Source organism: Nicotiana attenuata, chromosome 5 (genome assembly GCF_001879085.1).
Source record: "Nicotiana attenuata strain UT chromosome 5, NIATTr2, whole genome shotgun sequence".
Classification (NCBI taxonomy): domain Eukaryota; kingdom Viridiplantae; phylum Streptophyta; class Magnoliopsida; order Solanales; family Solanaceae; genus Nicotiana; species Nicotiana attenuata.
Window position 1 is genome coordinate 53,682,188 of NC_031993.1, and position 16,710 is coordinate 53,698,897.

Here is a 16,710-nt window from a genome sequence, read left to right on the forward strand (position 1 = left end):
TGTGTTTGTGTGAATTTGTACAGAATACAAAATATTTGTATCATTATATGTGACTAAATAGCAAAGAAGAGAAGAAAGTTCGTCGGAGATGGCGTTTTCCAGCCAAGAAGAGAAGAAAGTTATGATAAGAGTTCATAACATTGCTCCTTTCCATTCTTCTACTCTATTCTATTATCTCGTTTGCCATCAATACTAGGGCGTTGTCATGACCCAAAAACCAAACCGTTATGATGGCACATAACCCGACCCGTTAGGTAAGCCAATTAACAATAAAACTGTCACGACCCGGAATCCCCACCATCGAGACTGTGATGGCGCCTAACATCACACTTGCTAGGCAAGCAAACGTTAGAGTTTTTTATTAGCCAATTCCTTTACATTTCAGTGATTGGAAATAAGCTTCAGTGATTAACAACAAAAAAGCCAAAACAAATCAAAATAAACGTGGAAGTACATAAGTAACAACTTTGATTATATGATATTACTACCCAGAATCCGGAATCACAGTTCACGAACATTCTATGATTTTACTACAAGTATTTGTCCGAAAAAAGATACAATTGTTTACGAAATAAGGAAAATAGTGAAGTATGGAGTATAGAAGGGGACGCTAAGGCATGCAGACGCCAAAATGACTACCTTGGGTCTCCAAGCAAGTAAATCCTACGGCCAACCTCTCGATCTGCATGAACTTGCTCCAAAATCTGCACAGGAAGTGCAAAGTGCAGTATTAGTACAATCGACCCCATGTTTAACCTCGAAGAAGGAGTGACGAGGCTACGGCGAGGCAATAAAAATATAACCCGCATACAAAGTATAATAAAAGCAGAAAGAAGATAGGATAAAATAGACTAGTAACTTGCAAGAATTGTATACAGTTGTCAAAGTATATCATCAGTGTTCAGCTATTACCAATCCTTAAGTGCAATTTAAGACTACCGTTCAGCAAACACAATCAAGGAAAAATATAAGCATAAGGGTTGTTGCAGCGTGCAACCCGATCCCACCATATCACAATAATCACAATCATAGTTCACCATTAATTCACCACAATCCACCCTTATTACACCTATTGCGGCGTGCAACCCGATCCCACCGTACATATCATTTCACCATTATTCCTCCTTAATATATCACACTTATTCCACCTATTGTGGCGCGCAACCTGATCCCACCATATCAATATCAGTTACTCAGCAGGTACAGAAATTACATAATTCAAATCACATAACTCTTCACAAGGCTCAACCTTGAGCCAAAACAATTAGGGAGCTAATACACTATGAGACTTTACACAGGTAATACTACTCAGCGAGACCAATCCAGAATATGCCTTGAAAGTACCAATAACCAACTCAAGCAAATAATATGAGGCAATGAAACTACGACAACAACTAATACTTTCAGCAAAGAGAAACAATGTCTAACAAGTAGCAATTAAGTATGGAAATACAAGTAAAGCATGTAGCAGTTATGACATGAAATGAGACAATATGAGAGGAACAAGAAAGAAACAGGCAAAACAGGTAAATTGGCAGCGCATAGATACTCGTCACTTCACCTATATGCCGCTCACATGGATTTCATATAGAAAATAAGTTGAGGGTTCCTAATCCCTCGAGTCAAAGTTAGACACGACACTTGCCTCACTCCGCGGGTCACTTAATGCTCAGTTACCGCTTTTCCTCTAGTATCCAACTCCAAACAACTCGTATCTAGCCACAATTAACTCAATAACAACAATTATTGCTAAAGGAATCAACTACAATGCATAAATTAAGATTTCTCAAACTTTTCCTCAAAAAGTCAAAAATCAACCCCAGGCCCGCTTGGTCAAAACCTGAGGTTCAGACCAAAATCCATTTACCCACTCACCCCTGATCCCTGATATATAACTGCTTTTGGAATCTGACCTCAATTCGAGGTCTAAATCCCCAATTTTCCAATTCTCTAGTTTCTACCCAAAAACCCCCAATTCTACCATGAACACTCTAGATTTTTAGTTGAAAATTTATGAAATGCAATGAGTAATTGCAAGAAAGTTGTTTAGAATCACTTAACAACACTTTTGGGAAGAAATTATCTTTGCGGGAACTTCTTGATGGGAAGTTCGATTGGAGATTGAGTAAGCTACCATAATACAGAAATTGAAGTGCAGTCCACGAGAATAGTATTGTTATTAAGTGCAGATGCACTGGAGCATGTGTAGGTGCACAACACAGAGGAGTTCATAAGAACGTTTTTGCATAGGAGGCACGATTCTAGAGAGATCGACACATTCCCATGAGTTAGAGAGCTTCAAGTAAGAGCGGATTGAGATTGAATTGATCCATTGTATTAGAAAATTCAAGCCATGACATTTGTTAAAAAAGCGTATTGAATTTTTTCTATTCAAATTGGCAAGTTATTATATAGTGGCAACTTGTGTGGAAGTTGTACCAAGTTGGATTGTAACTTGTTTATGACTTGAAAGTTTGAAATTGACAACTTCTTATGATGTAAGAGGTGACCCAAGCATGAGAAAAAGTTCAAATTGATAAGATGATGTCAACGTGGAATCAAGTAGGAGGAAGAAAACTTTGAATTAGTAACCTCCAGTGACATTAGCGAGACATAAGCCAATGAGATTTCATCTTTTATATAAAGGGCGCTGCTCTTTCATTTTGAATTATCGAGATCAACGAGATGCAGTTCTTTATAGGAATAACAAAGAGGTAGAGTGTTCTATTTATAATTATAGGTAGTAGATAGAATTGTGAAGTAGAACGGTAGAATTGAAAGAAAATATTAGAGAAATGTTGGGATACACTTATGTGTAATTTCCTTGTACTGGATTTGCAAGATATTTTCTTGGCATTTCCTTGTCAAACTAAAGTGGAGTCTCTAATTTGTATTCTCTCTATACACACTTGTATAATAGTGGAATTTCTCCTCCTTATTTGTGGATATAAGCATAAATGGCTGAATCACGCTAAATCTCAGTGTCACTATTTCTCTATTGTCGTTACTATCTTATTTTGTTGTCTTGTTTAATCAACAGTATCTACTGACCATGTCTGCAACATATCATTTGATAACCTCATGCTATGTCATCACATACATCACTGAAGGTTACTAATTCGAACTTTTCTTCCTCCTGCGTGACTCATTGCTAACCTCACTGAAGGTTATCAGTTTGAAGTTTTCTTCCTCTTTCTTAAATCATAAGAGGTTTCTAAATAAAACTATTCAAGTCATAAACAAGTTGCAAGCCAACTTAGTATAACTTGCACACAAGTTACCACCAAGAACTTGCCAAGTTTGACTTTTCTAACAAATCTCCACCTGCGCTTGAATTTCTATTCCCGTGGATCAACTCATTCTCATAGTACTTGAAGTTCCCCAACTTCATGGCAACTTCTGTTATTTTATTTTGAGTTCTCCTAATTGTTCTCCCTATGTATGATTTTTTTAGGAACTTCTGAGTTGTGAATCTACCCATCCTTGGATCAGCACTCCACCTTCCATTTTTATTATAGCAGCATAGAACCTTTCTCTTGGCTTGCAGTAAATGCATCTACTAGGAATTCGGTGGTATGGTGGCTTTCTCTACCTCCCCTCGAACTTCCAGCAAAGGAGCTTGCTCTCGACATAAACAAGTTGCAAGTTAACTTAGTACAACTTGCCATTAAACAACTTGCCAAATTTTGAATAAAGAAAATTCAAGGCACTTTTCTAACAAACCCAATGTGTAATGGAAATACTACACAAACATATCGGCTATAGGATTTCTATTATATAAGAATTAAGTGTTAGGTTTTAAAATATTGAAATTGTATCCATATATAAGTTGATTAAAATAAATTGAAGTAAAGTAATCAAACGGAAAATTGAAATTAAAGAATTATGATTTATATATATTAACTTTTTTGGAATTTTAAAAAGGGAATAAATATTTCTGTTGGCACATGTTTGAAAATTTTGATCAGATTTCTTGTTAGATTTATTTATTCCTAATATATTTGCCATGTTTTCTTTCAAATGTTAAAGTGGTCAGAAAAGCAATGGGTGTAATATGTTGTAAGAAAGTTTCAAATCCTTTGAAAACTTCAGGTGTGATTAAACCTTTAAAGTAGGAAGGTGCGATTAAACCTTTCAAATCCTAATAATGGTATATTTGCATTTTTTATTTGTAAGTTATGTTTGATCTCTTTTTTATAATTCCATTAACTCTAGTATAGATATTTTTTTCTTTTAATTTCAATTTTCCTTGTAATTTTTTCACTCAATTTATATTGATTTATTTGGTCAGGGGTGCACTCTGTTTGTTTTAATATCAAATACTTCGACCCCCTATCTAATGGAAATCGTATACAAAGTATTTGAAACGTTGGGCTCGTTCTTTCTCTTTTTGATTAATGGTTAATATATTTGGAACACATTTATAACTTTTTCCAAATTAGTGGTTAAGATTTATACGTCATTAGAAAATATAAAGAATTTCTAGTACTTTCATTTTTTTTTTTTATCATTATTTTTATTTGTATAATATTAGCCTGAGATGAGTTTTTATGGAGTGAGATGCTAGGATTCATATAATGGACCCCAACTTAAGATGAGTTTATATGGAGTGAGATGATCAGTGAGGATTCATATAGCCGACCCTAACTTGAGATGAGTTTATATGGAGTAGGATGATCCGGTGCGGATTCGTATAGCCAACCCCAATCTATTAGGGATTGGGGCTTAGTTGTTGTTGTAATGGTTAATATTTGTTCTAGGATTTTCATTATATAGGAGCTTAGGTTCTTGATTTTGATATATAAGGACATATCCAAGATTCTGTAAAATTAATATTATAAGGGTATTTAGGGTGATTTATTCTGCCTGTTAAAGATAATGTTGTGTCCAACCTATGTCTTATACCATTAATTTTCAAACTTTTTGTGTCTGTAACAATTCTCGTGTCTATATCCACGCTACTCTAAATAAGCAAACTAGCTGAAAAATGTATATTGGATAGGCACTCGGTTGAAAGCTAAATTCGAGAATGCAGAGCCTTCAAGCAACTCCAACCGCATCATATCTCAGCAATTTATTAATGGGGAGAAATGTCAACTCTGCATATTGTGCTCTTAGCAGAATGCAAGATTGCTCCCCCGCTTTGACTTTGCCTCCTGATAGTATGTCTTATTTAAAAGCATCATTTGCTGTATCAGGTGAAGTGATGTATATTCTATTGTTTCGAACTATGCAGGTTCTCATACAGGATTTCAGAGACTGACCATACGATGTGGGGTTAAGTTTCGCCCTTGCATTGACATACACAAGGTGTAGTGGTTTCCTTTTTTATGGTTTACCTTTTACATTTTGGTATCCCTAGTTTGAGCTATGTATATCTTTTAAAGGTTAAGTTTCAACTTGGAAAGGCCTAATACCTGTTTGTCTCCTTCTCTTCCCTAAATTGAGTTGTGAAACCAGTTGAGGGATAGTTAGTCTATTTTTCTTGGGGTTTATTATGTTAGATGAGTGCAATGCAGGGGTTTGGTAGTCTTTTTGTTACACTATTTAAGTTATTTCTACTGGTTTCAAGTGCTAGCAATGATAGAATGACTGAAATCTGTGCGACATAAATTGTCATAATGTAGGAAGACTTAAAATAGTCTGGTATTCTGGTTTAGATGAGAACAACTGTTGGTTATTTTAGAACCCTTCAAGCTGGACAGTAGAAAGAAAGATACACAGGTGTGGCTGGCAAATAATAAAAGGAATTTTACCGTTAGTAGCTGCTGTAACATTGCATTAGCAAGAGCATTGCTTACCCGTTTATACTTTTATCTTGAATCTTTGTTTGTTTGTGCTTTCGCGTATATCACTATTTCTAGTTTACTCTGTATTAGTTCTGCCTCTGCCTGTTTCTTGTGACAGTTAGTTGTAGATTATATTTCTTTCTTTTTTTTCTTGTATTTTAATTCGCCGCCTGTTTTAGTGACTTTTAGTTGTAGATTATATTTCAGCAATTTCTTTTATTTTTAATCCGTCGCTTGTTTGGGGGTAGTGCTTGCGTAGTGTCCCTTAGATTATAGTGGCTTTGGTGAACGATGATAGGGCGAGGTCTTGTCCTCGGGGGAGCCACCGCGGGGGATGGGGTGCGGGGGGCAAGGGGGTAAGAGGGCTAAGGGAGGCACCAGGCTGAGAGTTAGGTCTTGGAACATAGGAACTTTAACTGGAAAGGTCTATAGAGTTAGCGAAGATTCTCCAAAAGAGGAAGATTAATATAGCTTGTGTCCAGGAGACTAGATGGATAGGAGCTAAGGCGCGGGATGTGGACGGGTTTAAACTATGGTATTCTGGGAGTGTGGGAGGCAGGAACGAGGTAGGTATTTTAGCTGATAAGGACCTCCGGGAACTTATGTTGCGGCGACTCTCCAAATATATTGATGCACCCGTGTCGGATACTTCAAAAATGCACTACTTTTGGAGGATCCGACACACACTCAACGACATTTTCGGAGATCCGAGCAGCATAGCCGGGAACTAATGGTGGAGGTTAGGAGAGTGAACGACAGACTGATGACTATTAAGCTAGTGGGTGGATTTACTTTGAACATAATCCATGCGTACGCTCCCAAGTAGCTTGGATGAGGAAGTCCAAAGGCGTTTCTAGGAGGATTTGGATGAGATGGTGCATGGTATACCGCGCACAGAGAATCTTTTTATTGAAGGAGATTTCAACGACCACATTGGAACGAAGTCTGAGGGTTATGATGATGTGCCGTTTGGAGATAGAAACGGAGGAGGAACTTCACTGCTGGATTTTGCTAGAGCGCTTGATTTGGTGATAGCAAACTTGAGTTTTTCGAAGAAGGTGGAACGCTTGGTCACCTTGCAGAGCTTGGTGGCCAGGACCAGATTGATTATCTACTTTGCAGTAAGTTCGATAAAGGTCTTTGCACGGATTGCAAGGCCATCTCTAGTGAGAACCTCACGACCCTTCATAAGCTCCTGGTCATGGACCTTGAGATCAAGTGGAAGAAGAGGAAGAGGGCGTTGTTAGGCCAACCTAGGATCAAGTGAGGTGCCTTCACTGGAGACAAAGCGCAGGAGTTGGGGGTTAAGATGCTGACTATGGGGGCTTGGAGGAGTAGTGGAGACACGAGCGTTCTGTGGACCACGACCGCGCAATGCATCAAGGAAGTTGCTAGAGAGGTATTAGGGGTCTTGAAGGGCTACTCTAGTGGTCACAAAGGAGGCTGGTGGTGGAATTGAGAGGACCAAGAAAAGGTGGAAACCAAGAAAGCGGCGTATCTGAAGCTAGTAGAAAGCATAGACGAGGAGGAGAACAAGTCGAATAGGGAGTGGTACAAGTTGGCTAAGAAGGAAGCGAAGTTAGCAGTTACGGCAGCGAAGACTACAGCATTTGGTCGTTTAAATGAAGAACTTGAGGGTAAAGGCGAGGATAAGAGGCTGTTCAGGCTAGCCAAGGTGATAGAACGAAAAATCCGTGACTTGGACCAAGTGAAGTGCATCAAGGACGAAGAAGGTATAGTTTTGCTGGATGAGGTGCATATCCGTCGGAAATGGAAGACTTACTTCCATAGTCTCTTGAACGAGGAGGACAGAAATATTGTTTTGGGTGATTTGGAATCCTCCGAGAGTCGTTCTTACCTTAGGTATGTAGGCGAATTAGAGTTAAGGTCGTGGGGGCTATGCGTAAGATGAGTAGGGGCAAAGCGGCAAAGCGACCGGGCCAGATGAAATCTTGGTGGAGTTTTGGAAGAGTGTGGGCAGGGCGGGCTTAGAGTGGCTCACTAGGTTATTTAATGTCATTTTTAGGACGAAAAAGATGCCCCAAGAGTGGAGGTAGAGCACGATGGTTCCTTTATACAAGAACAAGGGTTATATCCAAATCTGCAACAACTATCGGGGTATTAAGTTGCTTAGTCATACTATGAGAGTTTGGGAGAGGGTGGTTGAGTTAAGGGCGAGGAGGAGTGTGTTGATTTTCAAGAACCAGTTCGGGTTTTATGCCGGGGCATTCGACTACGGAAGCCATTCACCTTGTTAGGAGATTGATAGAATAGTGTACCTGAGGGAGGTTTTGTGGAGGTATTTGGGGGCTAAAGGTGTACCTGTGGCCTACATTAGAGCGATTAAAGACATGTATGATGGAGCGAAGACTTGGGTGAGGACAGTGGGATGGGACTCAAGCCATTTCCCGGTCATGATGGGGTTGCACCAGGGGCCGACACTCGGCCCTTTTTTGTTTCCCCTGGCGATGGACGTACTGACGTGCCACATCCAAGGGGAGGTGCCATGGTGCATGTTATTTGCTGACGAGACATGAGTCGGTGTTAACCCGAGGTTAGAGGTGTGGAGGCAAACCCTGGAGTCCAAAGTTTTCAAGTTGAGCAGGACCAAGACAGAATACTTGGAGTGTAAGTTCAGTAGTGCAACTCAGGGAGTGGAAGGGGAGGTGAGGCTGGATTCATAAGTCATCCCTAGGAGAGGTAGCTTTAAGTACCTTGGGTCTATTATACAGGGGGGTGGAGAGATTGACGAAGATGTAACACATCGTATTGGGGCGGGATGGATGAAACGGAACTTGCTTCCGGAGTTATGTGTGACAAGAAAGTGCCAGCAAAACTTAAAGATATGTTTTATATAGCGGTGGTCAGATCGACTATGTTGTATGGGGCTGAGTGTCGGCTAGCCAAGAGCTCTCATATCCTGAAGATGAAGGTAACAAATGAGAATGTTGAGATGGATGTGCGGGCACACCAGGTTAGATAGGATTAGGAATAAAGTTATTTGGGACAAGGTGGGTGTGGCCCCTATTAAGGACAAGATGCGGGAAGCGAGGCTTAGATGGTTTGGACATGTGAGGAGGAGAAGCACAGACGCTCTGCTAAGGAGGCGTGAGGAGTTGACGTTGGAGAGCCTAAGGAGAGGTAGAGGTAGGTCGAAGAGGAATTGGGGAGAGGTGATTAGGCAAGACATGGCGCAACTACAACTCACCGAGCACATGACCTTGATAGGAAGGTGTAGAAGTCGAGGATTAGGGTAGTAGGTTAGGTAGTCTAGATTGTTCATACCGGTAGTATTAGTACGTGCTCTAGTATTTTGTTGGTATTAGGTTTCTGTATCTACCTGTCGTTTCTTGTATTTCGGTTATCTTACTATCTTGTTGTTATTTATGCTGCTTTTACATGGCTTCTCGGTGTTGTCCCTTCTTGTTTTTCTTTTCATTAATTCGTTAATGTGATGCTTATGCTTCCGTGAGCCGAGGGTCTATTGGAAAAAACCTCGCTATCTCCACAAGGTAGAGGTAAGGTCTGCGTATACACTACCATCCCCGGACCCCACTATGTGGGATTATACTGGGTATGTTGTTATTGTTGTAGTAGTAGTAGCTGCTGTAACGTGTTTCGCGAAAATTTGAATAATTGGATGAAGGCATTGCCTATGATATGGAAAACGAAAGCACCATCAGAAGTATCATTATTTTTCCGGATTGCTGCAATAAATGCCTGTCTAACTCAAGATTTGCTCCGGAGGAGGGATTTATAATTTGCAGCAGAGGTGTTATCTGTGTGAGAAGAAAGTAGAATCAGCAATCACTTTCTGATTTACTGTAGTGCAGCTGGTGATGCCAAGAAATGTGCAGAGTTAACAAAATTCGGAGAACACCTCCGATGCATCTTATGGATTATATGGTTGGAAAGAAATAGGGGGTGTTTTGATTGAGAAACGAAATAGATAGCAGTTGTGAAGTATAAATGCGTAGAGAATTTGTTTTACTGGCGTAAGGAGAGGGCAGTAGAAGATTTCTCAGATGTTTTAGACTTTTTAGATTCATTTAGATGATTGTACTAATGCTATACCTATTTTGCTGTACCATCTTGATACTTTCTTTAATAAAATTACGTACCTTGTCAAAAAAAAAAAAGGATAAAAGAAAATAAAAGAATTTTTTTTAAAAAAATAGTGCAAAAGATATTGGTAGTTATTTAGGCTAATAACTCGACTTTGTGATGATTACTTGACAAGGCCAGAGTTGCACTTGATTCAGAATTTGTGTTACTAAGTTCACATTATTCAATCTACTGAATACTTACAAAAATTAAGTTGTGTTTCAGGGAAAAGTTTAACAAATTGTTGGATCCACTCTACGAGATTCTAAGGAGGGAAATACGAGTCTGGTCACTAACTTTGAATCTGATAAATCAGCTGCAGAATATGCGAAGCTTTACAGAGATGATGGACTTTTAGGTGGTCATGTTATTATGCTTGGAGTAGATCCTTTGAGCATATCAGCTGCAATTGAGGCATTGCATGCTTACCCTGGTAATTAGTGTTCTTTTTTCTTGCTCCTTTAACAGTAATTGTCATTTTTGTTCCAATATTTCTTGTCTGACCTCTGCGTCATAACAATGTATTTCTCTGTTTATTCTAGTTTTTGATGTTATAGAGATTACAAGCTTCTCTTTTTTTTTTTGGGTGAGATTTACAAGCTTCTCAAAATGAAAGCAATCAAATTACACTGAAGCATACTACTCGCACCATCTTTAAGAGTTTACTTTTTGAGGTTTCTAAAAAGGAGAATGTGATTTGATGCTGTTATAGACTGTTATAAGTATTATTAGAAAACTTCTGTCAAACTTCACAGTAGCCGCAGATGCTATATCTGAGTATCACAATCATGCACATCTGCTATTACAACAACAACAACCAAAAAACAAAAACCAGTGTAATCTCACAAGCAGGGGCGGATTTATAAGGGAGACTATGGGCACGTGAACCCATGGTCTCTTCGCAAAATTAGATATTTTATGTACGTATTTTCTAAAGTTGGTATAATATTAACTATTGGCACCCATGCTCCAAAAAGGTTGAATGGTACTTGGTTGAAGGTTGAATTATTTACCAAGAGGAATAGAGATCAATTCCCACTTAATACATTTTTTCCTCCTTTTTTTGGTAATGCACCCATGACTAAAAATCCTAGACCCGCCTTTGCTCACAAGTGGGATCTGGGAAGGTAGTGTGTACGCAGCTTTACCCCTACTTTGAGAAGGTAGAGAGGCTGTTTTCGATAGACCCTCGGCTCAAGGAGAAATGAAAAAAAGCACTAACAACAAGCAGTAAGTTAGGGTCCGCTGTATCATTTCCACTATATGTAGATTTATTTCATTCCAATGCTCAGTAATAGAAGACAAATTGTTGGTTCTCTAAAATTTGCTAAATCTCACTCTTATCCCTATTTGAACATATGCATCTCTTACCAGAATAAGAAGAATCCTAACAAACACCGCATCTAATTTAAGTGTAATAAAAGTCAACAACTAAGCCTTAACCCAACTAGTTACAGCTCATATGGATCTTCTACTTCCGCAATATTATGTTTTTAGCTAAATTCTCATTGATTTTAGGAGAATGTAGGTATTTTGAGATGACTATGTTTCATGTAGGTCTATTCTATTAGCTTTTATCATCTTTAACAATCATATTGCCGCACCAACTGGCAGATGCATATGAAGGTTGATTTAAGACTGGACATACCATTTCAGAGCACCTTCTCTCATTTTGTCCTTTGTGCTACTCTGCATTTTGTCTGATCTGATTATTTCTAATATTGTCCATATGTGTGGTCCTTGCATTTTCTGGTCTCACAATCTTTATTTACAGCTTGCCTTGCACCTTTTTTGGTACTTTCATATAGCGCAGACTCCTCCACTCTCGGCTGTGCTCTTTCAATTCCATGTTACATTTTTATCTATCATGCCATTTTCCTGGAAGACCAAGCTTATCTAAATTGTGTGTTTAGGCACCAATTGACTCAATTAAACTCTATACCGAAGTAGTTGGAATGTGCAGCACGAATCCTCATTATTACTTGGTTACTGATACATTTATCTGTCTGCGTTTGAAATTTAAGCTGTTGACCCCCTCGATTACAACTTTACCAAGAAACTCTTTGCTTCGATTTCTGTTACTGGAATCAGTGAGCATCTTAGAATAGGGTTGATACGATATTTCATCTCACAGATTTTTCCCCTGGTGAACTCCTTTGAGGATAAAAAAAAATCTAGGTGGGTTGCAAGTTGGAGGTAAAATCATATCAGAAAATTCATTAAGTTACATTGAAGAAGGAGCCAGCCATGCCATTGTCACATCAGTATGTTTTCAATAGTAATTTCTTTTAAGCAGCAATCCTTTGAGCCATTCTTTCATGTTACATTTTCGTAGGATCTACAACTGTCATTTATCTCTTGAGCTTACCGATCATTAAAATACTTGTACAAATTTGCATCTAATAAAGAAATTGAAATGCCTACCACCTTGAATATGATTTCTTTCTAATAGACTAATATTGCACATTTCATGGGAATGGAAGCAGATGAAGGCCTATTCTAATCCTTGAATTGATCTTTTCATATTAGTATGTATTCACTAAACAGTCCACACTTCTCCCCATGTCTGTTGGTTGGATGGGGCTGGGCATGGAGGAGTCATTGTCCGTCTTAATCTGAATCAGCATGTGCATCTGCACTTTTCTAATAGATCGAATAAAATTCTGGTGGAACCATTTTTTCCAGCTCTAAAAGGTTAAATTTAGGATTGGTTTAACTATGATAAACATTTGGATTGGCTGGAAGCAAACTAGTATGAGATGGAAGAGCTAAAGCAAACATGTGGTTGATCTGGAAGCAAACGATGAAAGTAATAACAGATTACTGTTTGAAGGTGGTTGGGTTGCAGAAATGCTGTTGAAACAGCATCAGTTGCGGAATTAAAAGAGAGAAATTACAAGAAGCTGGGGTAGAGGCTAGCGAGAGTGAGGAGAGGGCCTTACATAGCATTTTGTGTTAAACCTTTTGTTCTTGATACTGAAGGATGATAGCAGTTCTCTTATAGAAGTTAATTGCCAACTTATAAATAAATAAAAAGGTTGATCGACAAAACACAACCTGTTGACCAGAAAATAATTTGGAATTTAACCAAGGACCAGTCTGTGTGAGCAACACTTGCTATAGAGAACTGTATTAAATGCCAAAAGACCCAACAAAAGCGCCTTAATGTCCCCAATCAGAATAAAATCTTGAAATCTGCAGCATTAATAAGTGCTAGAATCAATAGATAAATTCAGGGAAAGGAAAAAGCTTTGAAGATGAATTGTATAACATTGGCATAGGGACACTGTTTTGGAAAGCGTTAAGCGCAAAAAAGCGACAAGGCCTCGCTTCACAGAAGCGCGAAGCGAAGCGCGCGCTTTTTTGGTGTGAAGCGCAATTTAACACATAAATAAAAAAAATAAATAGGCATAGATTAATGGCTAAGAACTCATTAAAAATAACATATTAAGCAAATGTTTCAATTCTTGAATCAAGAAGCAAATAATAGATACTAAAACTAGATAGTGAATAATCCTCAATTAAATTTACTACAATCAACAACCAAAAAAAAAAATAACAATTAATTCACTGATAAATTGCAGAAAACAGAGCATAAAGCAGCATAAAACAGAGCACTTTTAATAACAGAAGAAGAAGAAGTCGTTTAGGGAAAAAAATGAGTGCTTAAAAAGTGAAAAAAATTGAAAGAAGAACAGAAGAAGAAGAAGAAGAACAGAAGAAGAAGAAGAAGAAGAAGTTGAAGAAACTTACCGAGATCTGGAGAAGAAGTCGTTGGAGCAGCAGTGGTCGTCGCTGGAGAATCGTTGAAGAGCGTATGTTTGTTTGTTAAAAGATGGTTTATTTGCCAAATTGTTTTAAAAAAACCCTAGCTGATGCCTTCTACTCGCTTAAGCACGCTTTTTCTCGCTTTTTCTACCGGCTCGTTTCTCGCTTAAGCGAGAAAAGCGCACGCTTTTTGAATGTGAGTCGCCTTTTTAGCAGAAAAGCGCTAACCATGCGCCTCGCGTCGCTTCATCGCTTAAAGCGAGAAGCGAGCGCTTTTAATAACACTGCATAGGGATTATGATTTCCTTTGAATTTCTTGTGTTCTTAGATGGGGTTTTTCCCCAAGTCTTGCAGAGAAATTGTTGTTATACTTCGTTTATTTCTCTACATTGAATAATAAAAATAGTCTCAAATTGTGTTTGCTTTTCTTTTACTCGATTGGATTCTTGATGAATGGGGCATCGAAGGCTCTTTTGCCAAAGAAAATAATATTATACAGATATTGTTATTTAGATACTTTTTGACTACAATGCAGTATGTTTTTAACAATGGGCAAATGGACCTTGAGAGACTGAAGGAACTCTCTCGTGTTGTTGGAAAACAAAGGCTTGTTTTGGATCTTAGTTGCCGGAAAAAGGTAAAATTTGTTCTCTCTTCTCTTCTCTCTCTTATTTTTTGCTTTTAAATAGATTAGTCGTCTTATTTTGCTGGAACCTAAGGAAATTAGTTCTATCTTATATGAATTCTTCTTTTCCTGGCAAGGCTAAAGAAAATTTCAGGCCATGTCAGAGTAGGATTAAACAAGAATTCTTAAAGGGTTACAGCTAATTAATTTACTTGCAGAATGTTTCTTATTGAACTAGGCAATCCAAATTGGTAATGTTAATGAGACTGGCTTACGCTGGATTCATTGATTAAATTTGTGCAATTGACTCAGTTCATGTTTCCTTTCTTCTATCATATATAAGTCTCACCGATGACCTGAAATTATGGCATGCAGGAGGGTGAATATGTAATTGCTACAGACAGATGGCAGAAGTTCAGTGATGTACATCTCGATCAGAAGCTTTTGGATTTTCTTGCGCAGTATGCTGATGAGTTTCTGGTTCATGGAGTTGATGTTGAAGGCAAAAAGTCAGTCCCAGCACAATATCTTATCCCTTGGTTGAGTTGCTACAACAATTAAAATAGATGTGATAATGAAAAGTTCTATGGCTTGGTATTTTGACCAAAAACTGCGCAAGTTGTCGGAATGCCAAAAATGCTTAAGAAATCAATGAACAGCTCCTCAATCCCAAACAAATTTGGTTCAGCTATTACCTATATGCTTAAGAAAGAGAAAAGAGAACCATGTCAACTGTTCCCGTAATTTTTTGAAGGCAAACCATTTACCCTAGCAACAATTCTGAATAAGCATACTACTAACCTTTAAGTGTCTTGTTTTGTCTCTGCTTGAAGAAAAGTATGCTGTTGTAATCCACTATAATTGTTGGCTGTTGAGTATCGCTGGAAAGAAAAAGTGAAGATCTTGAATTTTGTTACATGTATCTCCTTCTGCAGCATTCTCAAAATATAACACACTAGAATGCGATGTTAATATGAAGAACAATGGATTAGTTAAATTGGACATGCTTTTGTGTCATTGTTCATTAAGCAAACGTGCTGCTTCTTTTGTACCTCAGGCTGGGAATAGATGAGGAACTTGTGGCATTGCTCGGCAAGTACTCCCCTGTAAGTGCCTGACATGATTCTTGACCTATGTGTACATTTTTTCCCCATTATCCTTTCTTAATTCATTCAATTTTTTGGGACGGTATAAATTGGTTGCATTAGACAGTGCTCATCTAGACATGGCAGTAACACTTCTTTTCCTGCATTCATTTGCGTTTACTATATAGAAAGGTTGACGAATCATGATCTGTCTTTAAGCGCAGAGACCTGTTACGTTGTTATAATACTCATTTAGCTCCCATGCAGAAATATCCTGAGAGGATGTGTGCAATCTCAATCCTAATGCATGTATGGGCTATGATGAAACATCATTGAACCTTTCGTTGCACACTTTTACCTTTGTACAGCTGTTCAGTTTGCTAACATACAATTTCTTTAATATGTTATGTGACCTAATTATCATCATGTTCATATCAGATTCCTGTAACATATGCCGGAGGTGTTACTATAATGGATGATCTGGAAAAGATCAATGTTGCAGGGATGGGGCGTGTGGATGTCACAGTAGGCAGTGCTTTGAATATATTTGGAGGTAACTTATCATACAAAGATGTTGTGGCTTGGCATTCACAGCAGTATCAGTTGGCAAAGGCATCCTAATTTCTCATTGCACTTTCAGACTTCAATTTAGTGCTGATTATAGACTATATGTAATTTTCAGATTATGAGATTGTCAGGGGGATGCTACATGAATTATGATCTTGAATTCTTTTTGCCCAATAATGTCTATTGTCATGAAGGTCAAAATTTGCTCGTGCTATACGAAGTTACTCAATTTTGCCCACTATTACATTTTTGGTTCATTCATACCCTTATCGTTAGCAAATCGTCTCATATTTGCCCTTACTATTTATGGAGCTCCAACATGAAATGAAATGGGTTGACTCCACGTGTCCATATTCTTCGAAAAAGGGTTTATCCCAATTTATCCCTCCACCTTTTAATATGATTTAGAAACACCATCAAATTGTCAATTTGAAGGTCCTTTAAAGGTCAAGGGTAAAAATGAGACTTTCCTAACTTTGGGATAATATTAGATCAAAAGTTTTTGCGGAGGGTAAAGTTGCTCAATTTTGACTAGCAAATTTGGTGTTATTCACATGTCATAATAATGATGTCAGCAATAATCTACCTTTTTGTTCATGATGTTGTCTGCTTTTTTGTGTTGGAATTAGTATAGCTTATTCTTGATTAGGCTATCAACATTTTGGACTGTCTCAATGCATCGTACTGTGTCATATGTGTTTGTGAATGGATTTGGTGTGCCAGCTCCCAAATTGGTGGAGGCTTGACTTTTCAATTTCTAGAATTAGATTGA

General features: G+C 38.1%; 1 protein-coding gene and 1 long non-coding RNA gene across 11 annotated transcripts; one reads left to right on the forward strand and one right to left on the reverse strand.

Moving 5' to 3' along the window:
* Positions 337 to 2,431, reverse strand: LOC109225863. Its single transcript, XR_002067997.1, has 2 exons — positions 2,062 to 2,431; positions 337 to 704 (listed from the first exon to the last, which is right to left on the reverse strand). It is a non-coding gene; the product is annotated as an uncharacterized LOC109225863 (long non-coding RNA).
* LOC109225862 (1-(5-phosphoribosyl)-5-[(5-phosphoribosylamino)methylideneamino] imidazole-4-carboxamide isomerase, chloroplastic-like) lies at positions 2,440 to 16,199 on the forward strand. 10 transcript variants are annotated; one of them, XM_019390664.1, is made up of 7 exons: positions 2,440 to 5,310; positions 10,119 to 10,326; positions 12,028 to 12,157; positions 14,197 to 14,298; positions 14,662 to 14,795; positions 15,344 to 15,392; positions 15,810 to 16,199. In XM_019390664.1, the coding sequence occupies exons 4-7, from the start codon at positions 14,218 to 14,220 to the stop codon at positions 15,990 to 15,992; spliced, it is 447 nt and encodes a 148-aa protein (XP_019246209.1). In that variant the 5' UTR covers positions 2,440 to 5,310; positions 10,119 to 10,326; positions 12,028 to 12,157; positions 14,197 to 14,217; the 3' UTR covers positions 15,993 to 16,199. The 10 variants fall into 10 exon arrangements, with proteins under 10 accessions (XP_019246209.1, XP_019246208.1, XP_019246199.1 ...); XM_019390663.1 differs by lacking the exon at positions 12,028 to 12,157 and having other exon boundaries at positions 15,810 to 15,924; positions 16,054 to 16,199; XM_019390654.1 differs by lacking the exon at positions 12,028 to 12,157 and having other exon boundaries at positions 2,440 to 5,162; positions 5,237 to 5,310.

Bases quoted from the DNA above. Each gene is read 5' to 3' on its own strand.
- LOC109225862 (XM_019390654.1), top strand. The intron at 14,299-14,661 runs GTAAAATTTGTT...TATGGCATGCAG, and splicing joins ATCTTAGTTGCCGGAAAAAG to GAGGGTGAATATGTAATTGC. The intron at 15,393-15,809 runs GTAAGTGCCTGA...TGTTCATATCAG, and splicing joins TGCTCGGCAAGTACTCCCCT to ATTCCTGTAACATATGCCGG.